Below are 21,798 nucleotides of genomic sequence, written 5' to 3'. Positions count from 1 at the left end.
AGGCCTTCTTGAAGTCTAAGTATACGACATCCACCCCTCCTCCTGTGTCCAGGCGTTTCATAACCTGGTCATAAAAAGAGACTAGATTGGTCAGGCACGATCTGCCTGCCACGAACCCGTGCTGGTTTCCCCTCAGCATAATTTGTCCTGCCGGGCTCTCGCATATGTGAGCCTTGATAATTTTTTCAAAGACTTTGCCAAGGATGGAGGTGAGACTGACTGGCCTATAGTTGCCCGGGTCCTCCTTCCTCCCCTTCTTGAAAATGGGGACCACATTGGCCCTTTTCCAGTCCTCCGGGACTTGGCCCATGCACGACGAGCGTTCAAATATTCCCGCCAGTGGCTCTGCAATGATGTCAGCCAGTGCCTTCAGCACCCTCGGATGGAGCTCATCCGAGCCTGCCGACTTCAAGGCATCCAGTTCTTCCAAGTGACTCTGCACCATCTCAGGGTCTACACATGGCAGCCTGGCGCCTTGCTGCTGTCTCTCTACAACCCCAGTGAGAGACTTGTCGTGCCCCTCGCTTAGGAACACTGAGGCAAAGAACTCGTTGAGGAGTTCAGCCTTGTCCCCTCTGTCCGTCATCAATTGTTTCTGCCCATTTAGCAGGGGTCCTATTCCTCCCTGGGCCTTCCTTTTACTCCCTATATATCTAAAAAACAATTTCTTGTTGTCCTTTACTTGGGATGCCATCCTCAGCTCCATGGTAGCTTTGACCCGTCTAACTGCCTCCCTACAAGCACGAGCAGAGGAGGTATATTCGTCTTTGGTAACATGATAGTCCTGACTGTTCTTGCCCTCATCTTAAAGCAGAGGGAACCAATCTTTGTGGCAGGTGTGTCATAAATTAACCCCGCACCCTCCCCAAGTGCCACTTTAATCCCGTTCCCTTGTCTGATCTACTGCTTTGCTTTCTGCTTCCAGCCCTGTTCTTCTTGACTGATCTACTGCTCTGCTTTCTGTTTCCCTGACTGATATTCTGCTTTGCTTTCTGCTTCCTGTCCTATCTACTGCTGTCTGTCCCCTCCCTAACCAGCTGCATGCTGCACACAGAGGCTGCTTATGCCACTTGTGGCACCTGTGCTGCACATTGGCCACACCTTTGTTAAAGGATCGTTTAAAACATACTAGTTCTTTTCTTCTTACGACCTGTTCTGAGGAGAACTGACGGAAGAAGTTTATCAGGGGGTCCAAAAATATTTGATTTGCCACCAGTTACTGAAACATTTCATGAAAGTTTAAAAAATGAACTAAACTGGGACCATTACTTAATGCAGGGGTGGGCAAAATGAGGCCTGCGGGCCAGATGTGGCCCACCAGGCCATTCTATTCGGCCTGCAGGGCCCCTAAAAAATTTAGAAAATTAATATTAATCTGTCCTTGGCTGCCTGTCTTGCGGCCCTCAATGGCTTGCCAAAACTCAGTAAGCGGCCCTCTGCCCAAAATAATTGCCCAGCCCTGACTTAACGGCATTGTGGAGGTTATGGTGGAGAGAGAAAAAATGATGTGATCAAATGCCTTCCTAAAAACAGCTGATTTCATGAAACTGAAAGCGCCGTTGATTTCTTGATGAACTATTAAAATTTCTCTCAAATTTATCTAAATAAAGGAGTCATGAATTCAGTAAAAAGGATTAAGGGTTCAAGGGTTCCAGAAATGGCAGAAAAGTGTGAGCAGAGTTATACTCTAAAGAGCAATTTCATGAAAAAGATCTAACCCTTTTTTCATCTACAGTCTTTGCTCCAGACACTCACCCTCTCTGGCTTTGTCTACATGGAAAATGAAGGCAATTTAAGTGAATTCACTTAAGCTAAAGCAAACCAAGGCCATTTAGCAGGACAGCTTTGTCATGCGTCCATTGCCTGTTATACTTTGAATTCTGTCTGTCCCAAATGGAAAGACTTAACATTTAAATACCTAAGAGCCAGAGGAGAGACCTGGACAGCATGGACACAGAATTGGAGTATATCTTTTTTAGTTTCTCACTACAGTGAGATACATTGCCAGACTGAAAGGGCTATTCCCCCTTACTAGTGAATGGGTGTCATTACCCCTTGGTTGTGTTAACCAGACTCAGAAGATGATGTATAAGGCTATATCTGAAGCACGGGACTGTTAAAATTATACTTACAAATCCTGCACAGTGTTCACAGAAAGTCGGCTTAAGATAGGTCATCTCCTGAAAGTTGTGAATAAATCCTGGTCCCATTTTACATTGTAGCTGTGATTTTGCTCTCAGGAAGTAGGCCATCATTTCTTCTTTGCTAATAAGACCATCTCTGTTAGAAAAATCATAGATCAAATCTATTAATACAGCATGCAACTGGGCATCATAGGATGCTCCTGCTGAAAAAAGTTATGGAATACAATATATGCACTGACAGCAATATATAAAAAAGGTGTCTGAGAAGCCAACCTTCCACTCAGAAGCTCTAAATTATCTTGTCCTTCCTTAAAGAACTAAAACTAAATTCATTGCCCTAGAGGCACTGCCTTCCCTCCTGGTGATCTCACTAATGCTAGGTTCCCTCTTTCTCATTCTTATGTTAAAGCACTCAGTTCATCTTCTTGTCAATTGACTTGGCAGGATTTTAAAGTTTACCGCTTCCTTTACTCCCCCCAGAATAATATCAATCAGTCATCCATAAAGACCTGTAAGGAAATAACACGCAGTGAATTTAGGAATTTCTCTCTATAAGAACATTGTTCTGGCTGGGTATGTACGTCTACCTGACCTACATAACAGGGAAGATGATTTTTCTGATGTAATTGTTCATCTAGCAATTACAGGTTTAACATGTTCTTTAAGCCAAGAGACATAGCCAGAATTTCAACAGGAAATATTTTAGAGAAGCTGTGCAAAGTAGGTGCCTTATTCTGTTTAGCAGAGAAAGAACTAGATCTTTAGGTCTTGTGGTCTACAGTTACTGAATAAACAGAGACCATCTGACTCTTAGCTAGAATAGCAATGGGTTTTATGGTATGTCCTAAAGGGACAAGTTAGACCTGCTAATCAGGAAGGTCTGGAGAAAGGACCACAACATGGCTTCAGTGCAGCTGAGTAATGAGGATGGCAAATAGATATGGTGTGTGGCTCTGTTCTGACACAAACACCATGATATGTATTTGCTTGTGTCAGTCAGTGTACCTAGATAGACCTTCCTTGTAGTTTTGGTTCTGATAACCTCATCCTGGATGTTGGAGTTTACTTTAAGGGGTAGGCTGGATAGAGAAACCAATCCAAGGTCTTGATGCACCCAGAAGAATGCAATGCGATATTAGAATTGGGGTTTCATTCATCTCCAAAGTTATGCCTTTATCTGTGGCAAGTAGAATAAGACCTCAGCATACACCACCTGGTACTTGGCATAATTGGGGCCTATGCTGGGCAGTCTGGGTGTAGTGATGAAAGGCTGCAGTTCTGAGGCATCCTGTGAAACACTCAGGGCCTGGCAGATGGCTCTGAGTTAGTAATGGCAGGGTCTGTCCTGAACCTGTCTTCTTATAAAAGCTGTTAATCCACCTTTAAGACATACCCTTTCATTGAGAATAGATGCACTAGGCCGTTCATTAGCAATGTGCTGGGTAGTGAGGTATTTTGCCTTGTATAATGATCTACGGTGTCTTTTTGTACATACCTGGTGCAAAGGGATACATTGTCCATGAAATCAAATCAAATCAAATCAAATCCTTTTAAAAAGCATCTCTGTCCAGTCTTAGAAAATTCAAAACATTCTGCTTGTAAATACTATAACACACCACAGCACATTCACAGCACACCACATTTAATTAATGATCATTTTTTCAGGAAAACAAGTGTGAAAAATGTCACCAGTTCATTTCACATTTCAAATCCTGAAATTTCACTGTTTTGTAACAAATTGAGATCATGAGCATGTTTCCGCATGAGACACGCAAAAAATCAGAGTCCCTTTTGCAGTGACAGAAGTTATAATTTAGTGATGCTCCCTAAGAGAAGACTACAGAAGTTGGAAGATGATCCCTGAGCTAGCTAGTTAGTGTGAAACACAAACCAAGGGTCTGCAGAGGTTGTCTGCTGCTCCACAGATAAAGCTGTAGGGTTGTTGGTTGTAGTCATGTTGGTCTAAGGACATAGGCAAGCAAAGTTCTTTGGGTAAATGTAATATCTTTTATTAGACCAACTAAATAGTTGGGGAAAAGTTCTTTGCAAGCTTTCTGGCACAAACACCCTTCTTCAGGCATTGGGAGACTTTGCAATGTCTCCCAGTACCTGAGGAGACCCTGCAGAGCTTCCCAATGCCTGAAGAAGGGTGTTTGTACCAGAAAGCTTGCAAAGAATGTTTCAGATAAAGATGGTTATTTAATTCTTCTCATTCGCATATGCCTGTGTTTACTGAACCTGATGATCACCATACCTTTCACACAGAAATCTAGCTTTGTGATTTTCAGAATAGTTGTCAACCGCTCCAATCCTGCACTTTAATCACATGGAAAACTGCTCCTATGTAAATCCCCACTGAAGTGAGGGGGGAGAATTCACTTGTGTGGAACAGCTTGTTCCAGCACACAGAATGATTAGGTCCACTTAAACACAAAACCTAAACTCAGAATCTCCTGGCCCTTCACCCATGCTTAAATCCACTAAGCAATGAGAGGAGCGGGGAAGAAAAAGAACCCCTTCCCTCATAAATTAAAAAATGAGGATACAACTTTTCAATGTTTCAAATACACCAACAGTAACCAAAGAGTGGTGAACATTTTTGAAATCTTGTAAACTTGCTCCAGTTTTACAGAGGATTCTCAGACAAAAAAAATCAAGCAAAATTTATCAGACGTCAACCCCTCTGCCTTGAAACAACAACAGCCCCACCACACTTCTGATTAATATTCTGACCAGGTGGAGGCAAATGAAAATATACAGATGAAGGCAAAAATACTCCAGAAGAAGATAAATCATTGTGAGATATGTGTTTATAGGGTGCTCACTGCTAGGTACATGGGTGTTTTATATTCCATTTTAAATCAAGCAACTCCCATATGACAAAATTAAATAATCTAAATGGAACTGTTAAGGCCAAAGTCCTGAGCCAGCAATGGGACAACCTGTGTGTGGTAATGCTACTGAGACCTAAAGTCATGCCAGAGATCTAACTGGACAAGTACGCCTGACAGTCAGAAGGTGTGTACTGGAGATAGGTTCAGGCAACCTGCTGGGGGGGCGCTCTAACTATGGTACTTTATGCAAAGCGCTATGAGTTAGAGTGCCATTGTACTCTGCTGGGCTGGGGGAGGGGCTCGGAGTCTGCCTGCACTGGCCCAGGCCAGAAGCAGGGCATGCCTGGACCACCCCTCTCTCTGGCCCTGCCCCTCTGCCAGGTGGCAATTGTAAGCAGAGGCTGGGGAGGAAGGGGGTAGGAAAAGGAGGTCTTGGGGCGGGGAGAGGGAGAAGCCAGGCCCAGTCTACACAGCAGGGGGGGGCTCCTTTCTCCCTGCCCCTACCCAAGCATCTTGATAGCAGCAGAGGTTGTCGTGCTCAGAGCTGGGGCAGGAGGGGAAATGGAGCCCCCCCCACCTCATGGGCCCAGCCCAGCTACCCGCACTGAGGTCTTCGGGGTAGCTGGACCAGGCCTGTGTGGCAGGGTTGGTTACATTTTCCTCCTCCCCCTGCTCCAGCTCTGGGCGCAGCAGCCATGAGGATAACATTTTCAAGAGTCTTGTGCAGGGAAAGGAACAGAGCCTCCCCACTGCATGGGCCAAGCCCAGTTCCCCCTGCTGGGGTCTTGCGCCGGGGGGGGAGGGGGGGGGCAGAACTGGGCTGGGTGTGCGAGGCAGGGGGGCTTCATTCCCCCCCTGCCCCAGCTCCAGGTGTGGCAGCCATGAAGGTACTTCTGTCAAGATACTCACATGAAGGGCTGGGAAGGAGGAAGGGAGCCCCCCCCCCCATGTGGGCCAAGCTTGGCTCCCCCCAAGACCCCAGCAGGGGGAACCAGGATGGGCCCATGCAGCAGGAAGGCTCTGCTCCTTCCCCTGAAGGGGTAGCTGGTGGGAATGTGTGGTAGGGGGCTCCCTCCCACACCTGCTGTATGGGGAGGAGACAGAGCTTTTCTGTCTCTTCTCTGTGAAAGTCCTGGCGGTGGGACTGGACTGGTGCTCACCAGTGAAAACACCAGCCCAGCCCCAAGAAGTCACATGGGATGTGGGCAGATTCACCCCAAAGTAACCCTTGTTGTGCCTTAGAGCACCCCTGTCTGATACTACATCAGATGAGGGTTAACTTCTCAGTGCTCAGTCAGACTGAATTTAGATAATCCAGATGGCCAAACCTAATTGGCTAGGAATTGTGCATATTCAGAAGTGTAACTGGGTAATTCTGTGCTTTGCATGGCTGTCACACATGGGACAATAGCAATAGCTGAGCTGACACTGGCAGCAGCTGCTATTTTTGCACTCACCCTATATCAGTGCCTGTGACCAGTGACCTGCTCACCCCTTGCCTTAATTATTCTGTAGGTCATAGATGCAATGAAGGCCTTGTTCCAGCCTGGTTTAGTTTAACATAAATAAAAGCCATGATACCACATTTGTAGTAAAATTATGAAAGTAGGATTGTGTAACATAGTGAGCATGTGCTGTAACTAATGTTGGTATGTTCCTATAATGTAAGAAAATAAATAGCAATTGGTTCAGCACAAAAATGTAACCAAATTGGAAAAAACTGTATTAGGTATATAATCTGTGGTCAAGTTGTATAAAATCAAACTTCCATGAGCTCATCCATGAAAGAACAAATACATCAATGAAAGTTCCTGGAGGAGCATTCTTCCTTTGAATCCAAGTCTACATAAGTACTGTCCTTGTTGATGTAAATAAGCCATTTCTATAGTGTATCCCAATAAAGCTTTTGATAATCAGAATAATCTTGTGCATCATGAGTCTCATTCTCAACCCTCTAAAATTCTCATGTAACAATTGACGTCCCTACCACTTCTGACCCACAGCCCCCTACCACCCCCAAAGAGTGAAACAATCAGTGTTGAAAGGTTTAAGGGACCCATGGAAAAGGGTTGTAACCTGCTCTGTGGGGTAGATTGTGCAGACCCTGTTAGGCTCAGGACAACCTAAGGAATATCTCCTCCTTCGGTTAGTGGGCTTGATGGAGTCAGTGGAAAAAAAAAAGCGTTGGAGACGGAGAACTGAGTCATAGACAAAACAGCTCTGAGTTTTTGGGATAAGGACACTGTAACAGGGAGCTTAGCGCTCCTGTTATTTTAAGAGGAGAAAGGCTGCAGAGAGGGCTCAGGTGGCAGATCGCAGCTCTACCATGCTGGCTCTGGACCATGCTGTCATTCAAGATCCCAGCCCAGCTGCAGAGCAGCTCCCCTCACTGTCGCGTGCCCTGCTAGCGCTGCTGGGGCTGGTCTCCATGGAAACCCCAGCCTTGCACTATCACAGCATGGCTGCTGCTGTGATCTCCATGGAAACTAGCCCCAGCCATGTGGGCAAGGGCTACTGGGAAATGGAGTCTGGCTGCCAGCCAGATCCACCATTTTTCCCACCCCTGGCCTAGGGCCTGAGCTGGGGCAGGCAGTCTAGTCCCAGAGGCCATGGAAGGAACAGCCCCTGAGCAGGAGGGTGGCTGAGGAGCTCCTGACTCATACTAGGGATACACTTGAGCCTGGGGCACTGGAATTTCTCTAGCTCCATCTCTAGTCCTTCCTCTGCCCTGCTCCCAGACTCTGGTCTTAATCCCTGGGACTATTACACACTCTCTATCCTGTTCCTAGGCTCTGCTTTTCTCCCTGGTTTATTACCTTCTCTGTCCTGTTCCTGGGGTTTGGCCCTGCTCCTGGGCTGATTGGGATCTTCCACCTCCCCCATTAGTCCCAATCCCAAACATTGGGGACACTCCAGGCAAGTCCCCAATACAGGCAACCCCCGCTTAATGCTGTTTCGCTTAGCGCTATTTTGCTATAACGCTCATTTTAAATTCATATCTGATTTCACTTTGTGCTCAGTGAGTTTCATTATAACACTCGTGGTTGCCATCTTGGGTTATTAAAAACAATTGTGGTTGCCATCTTGGGTCGTCAAATAATTTTGGTTTCGCTTAACGCTCATTTTGCTTAATGCTCGGTTTTTCAGGAACCTATTAAGAGTGCTATGCAGGGGTTGCCTGTATTCTACTTGTCTGTCCTGCTCCCAGGCCCAGGTGTATCCCTGGTGTGAGTCAGAAACTCATTTGCAGCCCTCCTGCTCAGGAGCTCTTCTTTCCATGGCCAAAGCTCAGGCCCTAGACTTATATATTCTCCTAGACCAGCCCCCTTTCAGTCAGATGTAGGGTTACCATATGTTTGAGTTTTCCCAGACACATCCTCTTTTTTGGCCCCCTGTCCTCACGTCCAGGCAGGTTTTTAAAATGGGAGCAAATATCTGGGTTTTTGCTCTGCCTCTGCTTTCCTAGGCAGTAGCAGCTTAGGACAGCTTGGGGCTGGGAGCAGCAGACAAGGTGACTGGCTGTTGGGGGTCACATGCTCTGCACATGGGCCCCAGCAAACTCCCAGGTAAGAGAAACAGTGTGTGCAGTGCACGTGTGCATGGGAGCTGCATGGGCAGCTTGGTTGGAGGGGCAGGGGCTGCAGGTCAGGAGTGAGGGGCACTGGCAGGAGGCTGTGGGTCAAGAGTGAGGGGCACTGGCAGGACGGGGAGCTGCAGGTCAGGAGTGAGGGGTACTAGCAGGGCTGGGGGGGGGTAGGGGGCTGTGGGTCAGAAGTGAGGGGCACTGGCAGAGCTGAGGCGGGGGCAGGGGTCTGGAGATTAGGAGTGAGGGGCAGAGGCGGGGCATGGGCATATCACTGCCTCCCCCATCATATACCTCTCCCTCCTCTTCACTCCATATACCTCTCCACTCCATCCTCCCCCCAAGAGGTGTCCTCTTTTTTGATACTGGAAATATGGTAACCCCAGCCAGATATCTTCCTTTGAGTGCTACCTGAGCCCTGTCTGCAGTCTTTCTCCTCTTAAAGTAACAGAAGTACTAAGCTTCCTGTTACAGATTTGGCCTTTGGATAGTTGTGCAATCAGTGGCCTCCCTGGGTAGTTTCTGGATGAAAGCCATGGAGGGACAAAAAGACAAAAAAACAAGCTGCCCATCAGGGGCTGTTACTGACGTATAAATCTCTGAAAATGCAGCAAAAGGAGCAACGGTTACAGGGCGAAAAAAGATAAGGCAGAAAAACTGCAGCAAAAAGTGGTCATCTCACAGGCACAGATGAATGTGCTGCAAAGGACACCCTTGAAGGACACAGTGGAAATCACAACAGTGGAAAAATGAGTAGAAATCTCACAGGACCAAAAAGGGAAAGCTGATAGGGAAATGGAATCATGGAAGTGCAAGGCACAGGATGCACAAGGAGCAGTGTGGGCAGTCCTGAAAGATTCTCAGAACAAGGCTGAACCCAACCACAGCCAATGTCATCAGAGCATAAAAGAGTTAGAAGCTAAACTGGGGGTGTCATGGAGAATTATAGCAACAATACAGGAAGAACATATAGAGGGAGCTAGGTCTAGCAAAAACAAGTTAGAAAATTGGAATGGTGATGGCCCAGACTCATACCCCACTATTATAATTATGAGGATGACCCTCATCAACCATCTCCGTATACACGTTTGTAGAAGGAGTTGCAATGGCTCAGTAACACCAGGCCCCATGGCCCCCATTATTAACAAGGTATCAACCCAAGCTGAGGGGGATGGGGCAGGTGACTACTCACATCCCCCAGCTCCTATCAAGACAAGAAACTACTGCAATTGCCAAAAATTTGGGACTCCTGAGTGGGGACAATTTATGGGATTATTTATACTCTTTATATTGATTGCAAGAGTCCAAAACCCTAATGGTTGGAGATGTTGCAAAAATTGTGAAGGCTGCCCTTGAAGACAACAGGTCCCTCTTATCCTTAGAAGTAAGAAATAAAAAGAAGTGGAATATATTTGTCTTTTTTAGGGATGTGGAATAGGTATTCATAGGGAACAATGAATCGCTGGGAACCATGACCTAGCATATGCAAAAGCCAGGAGAAGATGCCTGCTAATACATTCTGGTTAGCTTTACAAGTAGCAGTTGATACTAACACTCATACCTAAGGCAAACATGTTAAAGATGCTAATCCACTTTATAAACAACTCCTGTTCATGGGATTCAATCAGGAAACAAAATGTAAGCTCTTCTTATTGTGTAAGGCAAACTCAGCATGGGCTGCTATTCAAGTTATGCTGTAATAAGTACAGCATAGTAACAGGGCTTATAAGAAAATAGGAAAAGTGGCAGCCATTACTTTCAGTAATAATGGGCCAAAGTGAATGGAGCAGTCAATAGGGGGAAAAAGGAAAGAAGTAAGGAGGGCCTTCAGAAAGATTAAGAAAAGGCAAATCCATGAAGAACGGAAGTATGGCACCAGTTAATTAGATACGGAAAAAAAATTGATGGTTTACCCACCACTAAACTACTCCAGTAGTAGCAGCTCGGTTGCCATGAAGGAGGGGAGGAACTGAAACCCAGTGCCCTGCCCCCGCAATGTTAGGACCGCCCAGTGTCCAATCACCCCCTTTTCCTGGTATCCATAAAATATGACAACTGGAGGCATCCAATAGTGGATATAAGATTTTAAAGTGACTTTGGTTATAGGGCACCCAGGCAAACAATGTTAATAAACATGGGTGCATTGTTTTCAACTGTAAGTGTAGAAGAAGCCCCCTTCTCACGCTGGAAGTGAGGAAGGGAGAAATGGCTTGAAGGGTTAAACAGAAAAGAATCATTAGTACCCACCTCTCAGGTAAAGCAATTTGGAATAAAGACTTGATGGGCCCACGGCACATTTGGAATAATGAAATTAGGGTTGCAAGAAATAGTGGATATAGATAGTTTTAAAAGGCTGCAAGTAGGTGTAGACTTGGGTAATAGCACAGTTCTCTATTAAATGGCAGGTAACCTGGGAGAGTCAGCTGGAGAACAGGAAGAACTTCCATGGATAATTGCAGCAAGGCATACGTGTGTGGCCCTCAAGGCTAAAGAAAGCCTAATAAGTTGGAATGTGGAACAATTAAGGTGAAGGTGTTAAGTGCAGGACCTGATACCCCACCCCAGAGACAGTATAAGTATCCAACAAAGGCTGAACCAGGTTTACACAAAACTATAAATGCTTTAATTGAACAAGGGGTAGTAACGGAAACTCAAAGGGTTGGCTGGCAAGGAGGGGTTTGTAGGCTATACCTGCCATGTAGGGCTCGTTCTGGCCTGGTTTAGTTCAACATAAGTAAAAGCCATGATAGCACATGTGCAGTAAAATTATGAAAGAAGGATTGTGTAACATTGAGTATGCACTGTAACTAATGTTGGTGTGTCCCTATAATGTAAGAAAATAAATGGCAATTGGTTCAGCACAAAAAGGTAACCAAATAGGAGAATCTTGCATTAGGTATATAATTTATGGTCAAGTTGTATAAAATTGGGCTTCCATGAGCTTGACTCTGAAAGAAGAACTATATCAACAAAAGCCTGCAAAGGAGCAGTGATGCCTGGCCAGCAGACCTACCTTCCTTCAAGTCCAAGTCTACATAAGCACTGTCCATGTTGATATAAATAAACTGTTGCTATAGCATATCCCAATAAAGCTTTCTATTTGTGACCACAAGAGTCTCACTGTTCATTGGTTTCACCCTCAGTCCTCTAAAATTCTCAAGTAACAATGTTACTGTGCACATCCTAGCACAGGGTTGTCAAACATAAAGCTCACCAGGCTAATGGAAGTTGGGGGCATGACTAGGGTTTGTGTGGCCTGCTGCAGAATTTGGGCCCCGCCCCCCCAGGCCTCCAGGACATGGCTGCTGGTGGCTGGGGAGAGTAAGCAAGAGCTGTGCTAGCACAGTCCAGCACTCCCTGCAGCTACTTGGCCCACTGCCATTTTGCCAGCGACTGCCAGACCCTACCATCGGAAATCCACTGTTGCCAGACCCCCGCTGCTGACACCACCTTCCTTACCACCAGACCCCTGCTGCCACCACTGCTGGACCCCTGCCACTGCCACAGAGCTGCTGCCATTACAGCCACTTGCTTTGTAGATCCAACCCAGGAGAAGCCCCATAGTCCTGATCTGGCCCAGGGCCTGGGGTGAATTTGACATCCCTGTCCTAGAATATTTGTTATTCATCCTGTGCTTCTCACAGCTCACAGCCAACGTACTCATTTCCTTCATCCAAGTGATATAGCTCCTCTTTTTGGCTGTGAGCACTTCGGACAGGCACTATCATTGACAAGATATTTATACAGGGCCCAGTATGATCGGACACCAAACTGGAAGTCTTCTAGAAAAGTATAGCATGAGAGTATAATAAAAATAAAGTAAATGAGAGTACAATAATAATAACAATACTAATAATAACAACAACAATAATTGTAATGATAATAATGTGAAAGATTCATCAAGCTGAAGTTGCTCTTCAAGTTGCTGGCTAAGAAGCCAGGCACATATTAAAAAAAAAGCTGAGGTCTGGAAGGCATCTCTTCTTTTCTATAATTTTAAAAAGAAGAAAAAAAGCTTACTGGTCTTTGTCCAGTACACAGAAGGAGTCCAGAAAAGGAAAGTTGGCAGCTATACTTTCAAAGTCTTCTTGAGAAATATAGCCATCATGGTCGTGATCATAGTTCCTAAAAACAGACTGAAAAATAGAAGAACGTGATTCAAAACAAAATAGAAGAAAGACACTGGAAACATAATGGCAAAATAAAATCCAGTCTATACACATTTATGACTAAATCAGCCCTTTAGTTGTGCAGTTACACAAGTTAAATGTCCACCCTCATTAACTAGGAACTGCTGAATGAATTAATTCTATCAAATGCCAGTTACTAGCACTTCAATACTTTTCTGTTTATGCCCATTCAATTATAAGGCAAACTGTGCTGATTCCGTATAGGAAACTTGTTTTAATAGGTCCAGAGAGCCACATCTTATTTTGCAGCCTCTTGGTCCCTGATTCAGCTTCTGTTTATTCCAAGGCAGTGCAACCAGGCAAAGAGAGGTGGGATCCTGTTTTGTCTGTAGAGACACATACTTCCTTGTTCTTAGGCTCTCCCAGTTTTCAATGGGCAGTCTGTAGGTACTTTCAGTGATGGATCCAGTTTCACCCAGGAGATGAGTAGCTCTCCTCTCTCTCTGTGGGGAGCCTCAACCTATGCTAAAAAACTATGGTGTTGTCATTTTTTTCATGTCCTTGTAACAATATGTCTAGCAGAATTTGCAGATTCATTGAAATCTGACAGGTTGCACTTCTGCTATGACTTAAAACTTACAACCTCTGGAGTATCAATCTGGCCCCTTACCACCTGCACCACCCAGCCTGGTCTTGCCATGCTTGAACCTGATCTTGACAGTGTTAGAGGGAGACATCTCAGCAGGATTCAGGGCCTGAACAGGGAAACATCTGCCTGAACCAGCATGTCTACCTAATGGACTGCAACACTGACTGTAAGTGTAAGTAAACACTTCTCTTACATAAGTGGTGCAAGTAGTTAAGGACTTGCCCAGAACATGAGAGACCTGGGTTCTGGGTCCACTCACTAGGTCTGAACCCATGTGCTAACAGAGTGTGCTAATCACTAAACTACAGGCAAGTTTTAGCCAGCCTCTACTCCCTGTCCCTCTTATCTCATTGGGCAGCCAAGAAAGAAAGATTAATGGCTCGAGAGAATAGCAAATGAGGGAGTCTGAGTCTCTGGCTCAGTATGGCTGGCACTACTGTAACACTCCTGAGTTCTGGCCTCTGTTCTCAAATGGTTTATGTATTTTACCCAAAGATGCTAAATCATCACTTATACTGATATAAATCCAACATTTGAAGTAACAGAGTTATTCTAGGTAACAGTTTGGTAACAGAGGTCAGGACCTAGATCAATGAAAAAGCATCAATGCAAGTGAGAAGGTGCTCTAGCTTGAATTGCACAGGGTAGTATGCTAATACCTACCCCTGTATGGTAGTATGCCTACTCCCCACTTCTGTGTAAAGTGGGTGCATGATGAAACATGTCACAGGAAAAAGGTGATCTGAGGAGTGGTTTGACAGTGGAGAGAGCCAGCCAGTACCCATGAGGTAGGGTGTGTTAGTGAGACAGCCAGTACCCATGAGGCAGGGTGCGCTAATGAGAGAAAGCTGGAGAATGCTGGATACTGCATACACGTGGCCTTTATTTTTCTGAAAGACGTTAGACCTGTTGAGTACTTCTGCTAACAATCTACCAGGCTTTAACTTCTTCTCTCTAAACACATGCACACACTCCTGCCCATTAGGGTTTTAGGCTTTTCAACAGGCATTTCCTGTTTGAAGAAACACTAATTAGGATTCCTGCTAGAGGGCTCTCCAAATAGTATAATATGGGCATATATTACAGCCCTACAGGGAGGGAGTTTCAAGCAGGTGGAATATGATGTGAAGAAGAAACCTGCTCTCTTGGTTTTTGTTTTGGAAATCCCAAATCAGGATAATTCAGATCTAGGTAGCACTCCATTGGAATGACTGATATCAAATTATAGGCTTTGGTCCCCTCTACACATGTCTTACACAATTCCCTGATTAATTGCACAATTATTTTAGACTGACTACACATGTAAATTAACTATCACACCTTAAAAAGGCCCAACCAGCTATAAAGTTAGAGCTGGAAAATGTATAACAACTTTATATTTAGTTTCCATACAGCTTTAATTTGCATGTGTAGCAGGATCTATGTCCCTGGGCTCCTAACTGCAAGGGTGCACTATGCCCTTCCCAGTTGGCAATTCCACAGCTGGCAGGACTCCCACCCACAGCACTACCCCATGGGTTACCATGTCTGAGTCCCATCAGTTGACAAGATACCCATCCATGGTAGCACCCCTCAGGACTCCTAGCCATAGCAGCTTGCTACTAGTATGTTGGTGCAGGAGGAGCCTGGGATCATGGTCCTCAGCTCTGTGTGCATTGGCAATAAGGCGTGATAGGATCTTTATTTTCTAAACACATGTGGCATGGCAGGAGGCATGATTGTATGTTTTGCACACCAGTTCTTATCACAACTTTACCTGAACATCTAGAGTGGCCCTTTGGTATTTCATAAATAAAGTTGTTATACCAATTCCTCTTGAAACAAATGGCAAAAATGTCCTTGATTTCAGTGGGATCCCTCCTTACTTCAGCAAAAATAACCCCTAAATATGCAGCGGCAGCGATTAGCACTTACTTAATATTTTAGTCACAGGGTCACGTGAGCAAATTTCAGGCAATGGCTGGCAAGCCAAAAACTATTACAAACCAGTCATACAACCCTGTGATCTAGAATCAGCTGGAGCTGAGGAATGGAAAACTGTCATGCAGAAGACTGGAAAAGTGGCTAGTAGCACACATAGAATGTTCAAAGGTGATGAAAAAAGGCCTTCTCTCTCCAGAAGGCTTGTTGAGAGACAGCAATATTAGATTAAGTCTGGCATTTTGGATTAAGTTTGTCAGATCCCATAAAAAAGAAAATTTCACTTTGGGTTTCTTGGTCCTGAAGCACAAAATTGGCAGGCTTGATTTTTAAGCTGTTAAACAGCTGCATTGACACACTGGTGCCAAGAATTGTGAAACTTTCTAGCAAATTAGCACAAATATCAAATAGTTTAGCACTTATGGCTTAGGTTCCAGAAGGGTTTGTAAAGGCTGCTAAGATGTTTGTCCATGTTTCTGAGTACATATGTTTTGAACTATCCAAATGCAGGTACAAGAAGGGGAGTCTGCATTACAACTTCTCAAATTTGCACCTGCAATGTACTTGATCAGTTGAACCCAGTGGAAGGAAAGTCAGGTTTCAAAGTTTCTAAAAAAGTTACCCCTTAGCACCAGGGCATCGTCTTGCTAGTCCAGTCAGTCTTGGGTTTCTAGATTAAAATTAAAATAAGTCTTGCTGTATCACAATTGCTGTAAAACTGAAATTCATCCTGGCTTTTGTATACTGCTTGAAAGCTTAGACAAGAGAAGCCACTGTCCCCTCAGTGTGATACATGCTTTCATCTACTTACATCGACTAGCTTTCTTATGTGCTTGTTAATGATGGTTGGGTCAGGCTTTGGTACCACTCCAGATGCCCACTCCAGCGGCACTACTGGCTTGTTAGGGGTCGTTGGGGAGGTAGGCTGGTGACGGAAGAATCAAAAGACAGTTATTTTTTTAAATCTTAATCATTCAATCCAGTGCACTGCTAAAATAGGTTGGAGTAGTAACATTACAGAAGGCATGAAAAAGCTGGCTGGCAAGATGTCAGACAAGGCCCCAAGAAAACAGGCATTGCTTACCTTTCCTGACTTGAGTTCTCAGACCCTGGCTCCATGGAGCCATACTACCAGGAATCCTAGGTTTGCAGTCACAGAACCACTAGGAGCAGTGACAATTGAGGGTGTGTGCCCGAACAGACTTTTCTCACTAACTGTCTCAGGAGACCTCAACAGTAAACAGGCTCAGAAGCAGAGTGGAGGAGAGGGGTCAGTGCAGCTCTGTGGAGACAACACAATCAGAGAACAGGAGTTACATGAGATAAGTAAGTAACTTCCTTTTCTCCTTCCTGACATTGCCTCCACAGAATCGTGCCATTAGGGCTAGGGACAGATATTACACATAAACCAGTTTGAAAATGGCTGAAACTGGTTTGAGATAAACCTGGTTGAATGTAGTATCAGACTTAACTGATTTGGGTCAAGCTGTAAACCAGCAATGTCTGTCCCAGACCCCTTCCTGGTTTAACTTAAGCCAGACACCCCCAGCATCCCAGCATGCTCTCTGGGCTGGGTGGGGCTCTCTATTCCACAGCAGAGTTGGCCCCTCCCTTCTGTTCCCTGGCTGGAGTCCAGCAGAGACTGCAGGCTGCTCCCTCCCCTCCCCATTACCACTCCCTGTTAAGCAGGAATTTCCCCCTCCACTCTCCCTTACTGAGAGGTGTTTGTGTATTAGCTATCAGACCACATGCTGGCTATGGTCTGTGCTGAGACAGACAGGGACAAAGGCAGAATCAACAGGTAGCTGGTAATGTCCTTCTGTTGTTTTCTTAATCGGGTGATAAACACTGAGTTAGGGGTGATAAACACTGTTATTAATTCCCTGCTAGGCTAATCAGAGCATCCTGCAGGGCCTGACCATACCCTCCTTGGCTCCGTACTGTGGAAGGGAAGGGAGGGCTGCTCTAGCGCCCCACAGCTTCTAACCTGAGCCACTGCAGGCAGGTGCCTGCATGTCTGGGATGTCTGTGCAGTTACAAACTGATTTAACCTAGCCAGGTTAGACTAACCTGCAAAGACTGAATCAGTTCAGGCTCAGGCTTTTTGAATGTCTGTCCCTAGCCTAGGAGACAGCTAGTAGTGACCTCCCTGAAGGGGTGGGCCAGGGTGCTAAGCTTATGCAACAGTGATTGAAGCAGTGTCCTTCAGAAACTAACATTTGCTCCTTGTGCAGTAAGAGGGCAGTCTAGGAGCCCAAAAGATTTTGGATAAGGCACATTTTGAACATATGCCAGGGAAACAGCCAACCCAGTGGAATGAGTCCTATGTCTTTTTGAGCAGGGATTCTAGCGAGGTCATAACAGGACTGTATGCACCACCTAATCCATTTAGACAGTCTGTGCAGAGAGGTATTAACCTTTTGGTTTACTTCAAGAGGCATCAGCCAGTTTATTTTATTTTCAAAACAGTTTGGTCCTGACTAAATAGTAGCTGACAGCCCCTTTGACACCTATAATATGCCATTTGACTCATCCTGCATGACTAAGTAGCTTTGTGAAGAAAACAAGTGGGACAATAGTCTTGTTTCAGTGAAAAATCTGAAACTTGGTCATAAATTTTAGGTGAAGCCTCAGAAATCACCCTCTCTTTATAAAGAATGGCTTTGGGTGCATTGCCGTATTAGTGCTTTCAATTCAGAGATACCTAGTTAAGGGGATGGCTACCAGGATTGTCAGCAAGGTATGGAAACAAAAGTATTAGCTTCAAGGGCTTCAGTTTTGGTCATTACTGTCTTATAGGGCATCTGGCTCTCCAATAGAAGGTGTAACCTGAAGGAGAGCTAGTAAAGCTTCATTTAAAACTTTATTTTCTAATCTACACATATTCTGACACAGTAACTAATGGTACAATGCTATATAATAAAGGGCTGTTAGACACTCTCATCTCGGGGGGGAGGAGGGGAAGAAGGTATAATAGGGGCCTAAATTGCCCTGTTTGGTAGACAGAAATGAACTGCATTTGTTAGCAGAATGGGTTATTTATGTCTTTGGCCTTTGGCAGTGAGGGCCTGAGGGGCATGAACATATCCCCCATCACTCCTCTTGTGGGCTCTGCAGCTGCAAACCTAGGTGTGCGACTCCCAGAGTGAGGCTGTGAAGGTAAATTCAAGAAGGCAAAATTTCTACATCCAGAAGCGCAGAGAGCCCAAGTAAATTCAAACAAGCCACACAAATCAGAGTCACCAGATCTATAGCTTGGTGATGCTCAAAATGACTTTTTAGCCAAGATTATTATGCAGTCCTACTTTTCTAGAGCTTGGAGAAGAGGTCAGGAGGAATGACAGCTATTCGTAAAGCCCCAGCTCATGGAATGATGCAATAGAATCAGCTTTCATTAAAGAGTGAGGGCCTTGTTACATGTTACGGTTATGACATGTTTTATTTAGATTGTAGTAAGCATTACTTATGAGTTGGAAAGTTTTCTGAGCAGTCACACAGTAATGCTTACTATGACCTAAATGAAACATGTCTTAAGTGCCAAAGCCCTTGAAGACTCTGCTGTGCTGTGAGCTGGGAACAACAAACATCTGGGAGCAACAGTCTTGAACCTGTTCCAGTGTGATGCTGAGGCTGGGACTGAAGCTACATATTGGTCCCAGCACCGGCACCACACCGGAGCCTCCTGGGCATATTAACTCTGTGGAGTAGTTGGATATTAGCTCGACACTCATTAAGTAATATGATCTGGAGATACTCTTTGCTGGAAAAGTCCTAACTTTGCTACATTAGGATGGCACTTTGCATGTGTTTTACTGCTTGAATACTCCTGTTTTAAGTGCAGTTAACAGGTCCTAAGTGTAATGTGCAACACGACCTTGAGTTTCTAGTCTTCATAATTGCAGGGAAAAGCTTATATACGAGAAGTCCAGAGGCCCAAACTAAAAAAGAAACAAAAGAGAACTACAAATTATAGTATTTTTAAAAAAAAACCTCATGATCTTTGTAAGCACTCAGTTTTGGAAATACATAAGGCCCATTGTCTTGAGTATTGTTAAACTCCTTTTTACAACATCATTAATAAAGTATGGTGACGGTATTAGTTACAATTCATGGTGTGTATAGCTTTAATTTCATAAGATATTTCAGTTTAGAGTTTAATTGAATCCTTAGATTGCTTAGTAATGCGTCAATTAATGGCTTCCCTGGGCTTAATCAGGATTATTATGCTGTGTTTTTTGGGCCACCTGCCAATCTGTGGCGAGGGGTGGGAACACTGGGGCTCCTCAGCCAAACAGGTGTGGGGGAGCCCCTGATAAGTCCATGCAAATGGTAGCTGGTGCCATGATCGGCCTGCAAAGTCACCTGTCTGCTGCCTCATTTTGGGTAGGTCCCTAAGCATAGGGTAAGTGTGGGTACACAGGCAGTTACTTCAGAGATATGCAGTGAATTCTTGCCTCTTTCTGCCCATCAGTAAATTGTTCATGTGTCTGTACCCCATGTGTCTATACATGTAGGATTGCTCAGGATTGCTGTTATCAGGTAGAAAAAATTAAAAAACCCAGTTTGAATAGGAAACTGCAGAACAAGAAATCATCCACAAACTGGACTGTGTTAAGTACAGTTTAAACAGGGACTATGGATTCTTAACTCATTATCTTGATTCGCTTTTGAGACCCCTTTGTTCTTAGGGTTTTACTGCTTTTTACAGTCTCAAGAAGACTGCGATCACCTGACATCACTCTGGAGGATAAATCAATTGGAGTCGTTGACAGTTTTTGCTACTTGGACTGAAATGACTAACAGAATCAGAAAAGCAGCTAAGAATTTTGGGCTATTACAGAAACCTGCATGGAGTAACAGCAAACTATCAGCTAAGGTGAAGATATGAATCTATGAGACTTGCATGCTGCCATCCCTACTTTATGATTAAAAAACATGGACTACATATGCTAGGCACATCAAGAGACTGAACAGTACAGGTGTGAGAAATGGGCCGTATTCGATTCGGATTCAGATTTGGCCTGAATTGGGGGACAGTGATTTGATTCGTTGATTCAGATCACTGTCCTGATTCAATTTGGCCGAATCCGAATCTGAAGATTCAATGCTGATTCGGCGAATCTGTGATTCGGCCATAGACACAGCTTTAAATGTTTTTTCTACATACCTCGAGGTACCAGGCATGGCATGTGAACTGTGATGCTGGGGTGGATGGAGCATCCCACGGGAACATGGGGGGGCCCCCCCCGCGTGTTCGGTGGTGGACCCAGAAGTCGACTGGTCCACTTCCAGGTCTGCTGCCGAGCATGCGGGGGAGCCCCCCCACAACCTCCCCGGCTCAGTGATCAGCCATGGGGGGGATCTCAGGTGCCTCCCCAGACCCAGGAGGCACCAGTCGCTGAGCCAGGGGGTGAGAGGGGTGCTTTTGGTCCACTTCTGGGTCCACCGCCAAGTAAGCTAGGGACTCCCCTGCACTCCTGTGGGACGCTCCATCTACTCTACCATTTCAGCATTCATGAGCTGCCTGGTACCTTGAGGTATGTAGAAAAAACATTTAAATCTGTGTCTATGTCCAACTCACTGAATCTCTCCGAATCGATTCGGAGAGTTCCCATTTGATTCAGAGAGATTAAAAGGTCTCCTGATTCAATTCAGTCACCGAATTGGGCTGAATCTCCGCTGAATCCAATCAGTGACCAAAGCTTTGCACAACCCTACTGAACAGCTTCCACAAGAGATGTCAACAGAAGATCCTGAAAATAAAGTAGGAAGATAGAATACCAAACACAGAGGGACTGGAGTGCACAGGACTGACACACTTAGAAACCATTATCAAGATGAGGAGGTTGCAATAAGATCCGCTGTGGCAGGAGAATCGGAGGAGACTGTATCCCCAAGAATATTTTGTACAGAGAGATTCACGACAGCTCTAGAAAGTGGAGTTGCCCTTTATGGTGGTACCACAATGTATGCAAAATGACATGAAGTCATTCAACATCTATGTAGAAAGCTGGGAGAAGCACCCAGAATTCCATCCAACCTGGAGGGAACATCTGGCATTGGGTGAAATTCAATATGAAGTGGTTTTGATCCAGAGGATGGAAAGAAGAAAGCAGCTTGCTGTGAACTTAGACTCCAACTCAGACAACACATGGATCTGTGAAACTTGCAACAAGCTGTGTTGCTCTTGAATTGGGCTTGTAAACCACAAAAGGATTCATCAGGCATCTGATTAGACCTCTCGCATGTACACCATGATCCAGAGGATCGATAGTGGCCTAGTACTGCTATTTTGCTTGTATCTCCTAGCACAATCCCCCTCTTATCTCTCTCTATCTCTGTCTCCCCCACCTGCCTTGTCTTTGTATTCTAATATCTTTCTCCTTATAGTCTGCTTTCTACATATTCCTTTCTACATATCTGATGAAGCAAACTTGGATTCAGGAAAGCTTGTGCTCTCTCTCTCTTATGTATTTAGTCTATAAAGGTACCCTGCCTTCTGACTGACTTCAGACTGACATGGCTAATTACCCCTCAT

At 45.0% G+C, this 21,798-nt stretch overlaps 1 protein-coding gene across 10 annotated transcripts in view; it reads right to left on the bottom strand.

The window, feature by feature from the left end:
• RASGRP3 (RAS guanyl releasing protein 3) overlaps positions 1-21,798 on the bottom strand; it is a 114,035-nt gene that overhangs the window by 11,427 nt on the left and 80,810 nt on the right. For all 10 annotated transcript variants that reach the window (XM_025216744.1, XM_025216748.1, XM_025216751.1 and 7 more), the window contains 3 exons: positions 16,072-16,185; positions 12,582-12,697; positions 2,133-2,280 (listed from right to left, as the gene is read on the bottom strand). In XM_025216744.1, coding sequence (XP_025072529.1) covers positions 2,133-2,280; positions 12,582-12,697; positions 16,072-16,185 — 378 coding nt within the window. The remainder of the gene's footprint in view (positions 1-2,132; positions 2,281-12,581; positions 12,698-16,071; positions 16,186-21,798) is intronic.

This window comes from Alligator sinensis, unplaced genomic scaffold, assembly GCF_000455745.1.
Source record: "Alligator sinensis unplaced genomic scaffold, ASM45574v1 scaffold1456_1, whole genome shotgun sequence".
NCBI lineage: Eukaryota > Metazoa > Chordata > Crocodylia > Alligatoridae > Alligator > Alligator sinensis.
Note: the sequence above shows the minus strand (reverse complement) of the source record. Positions and strands in the feature narration are given on the sequence as shown.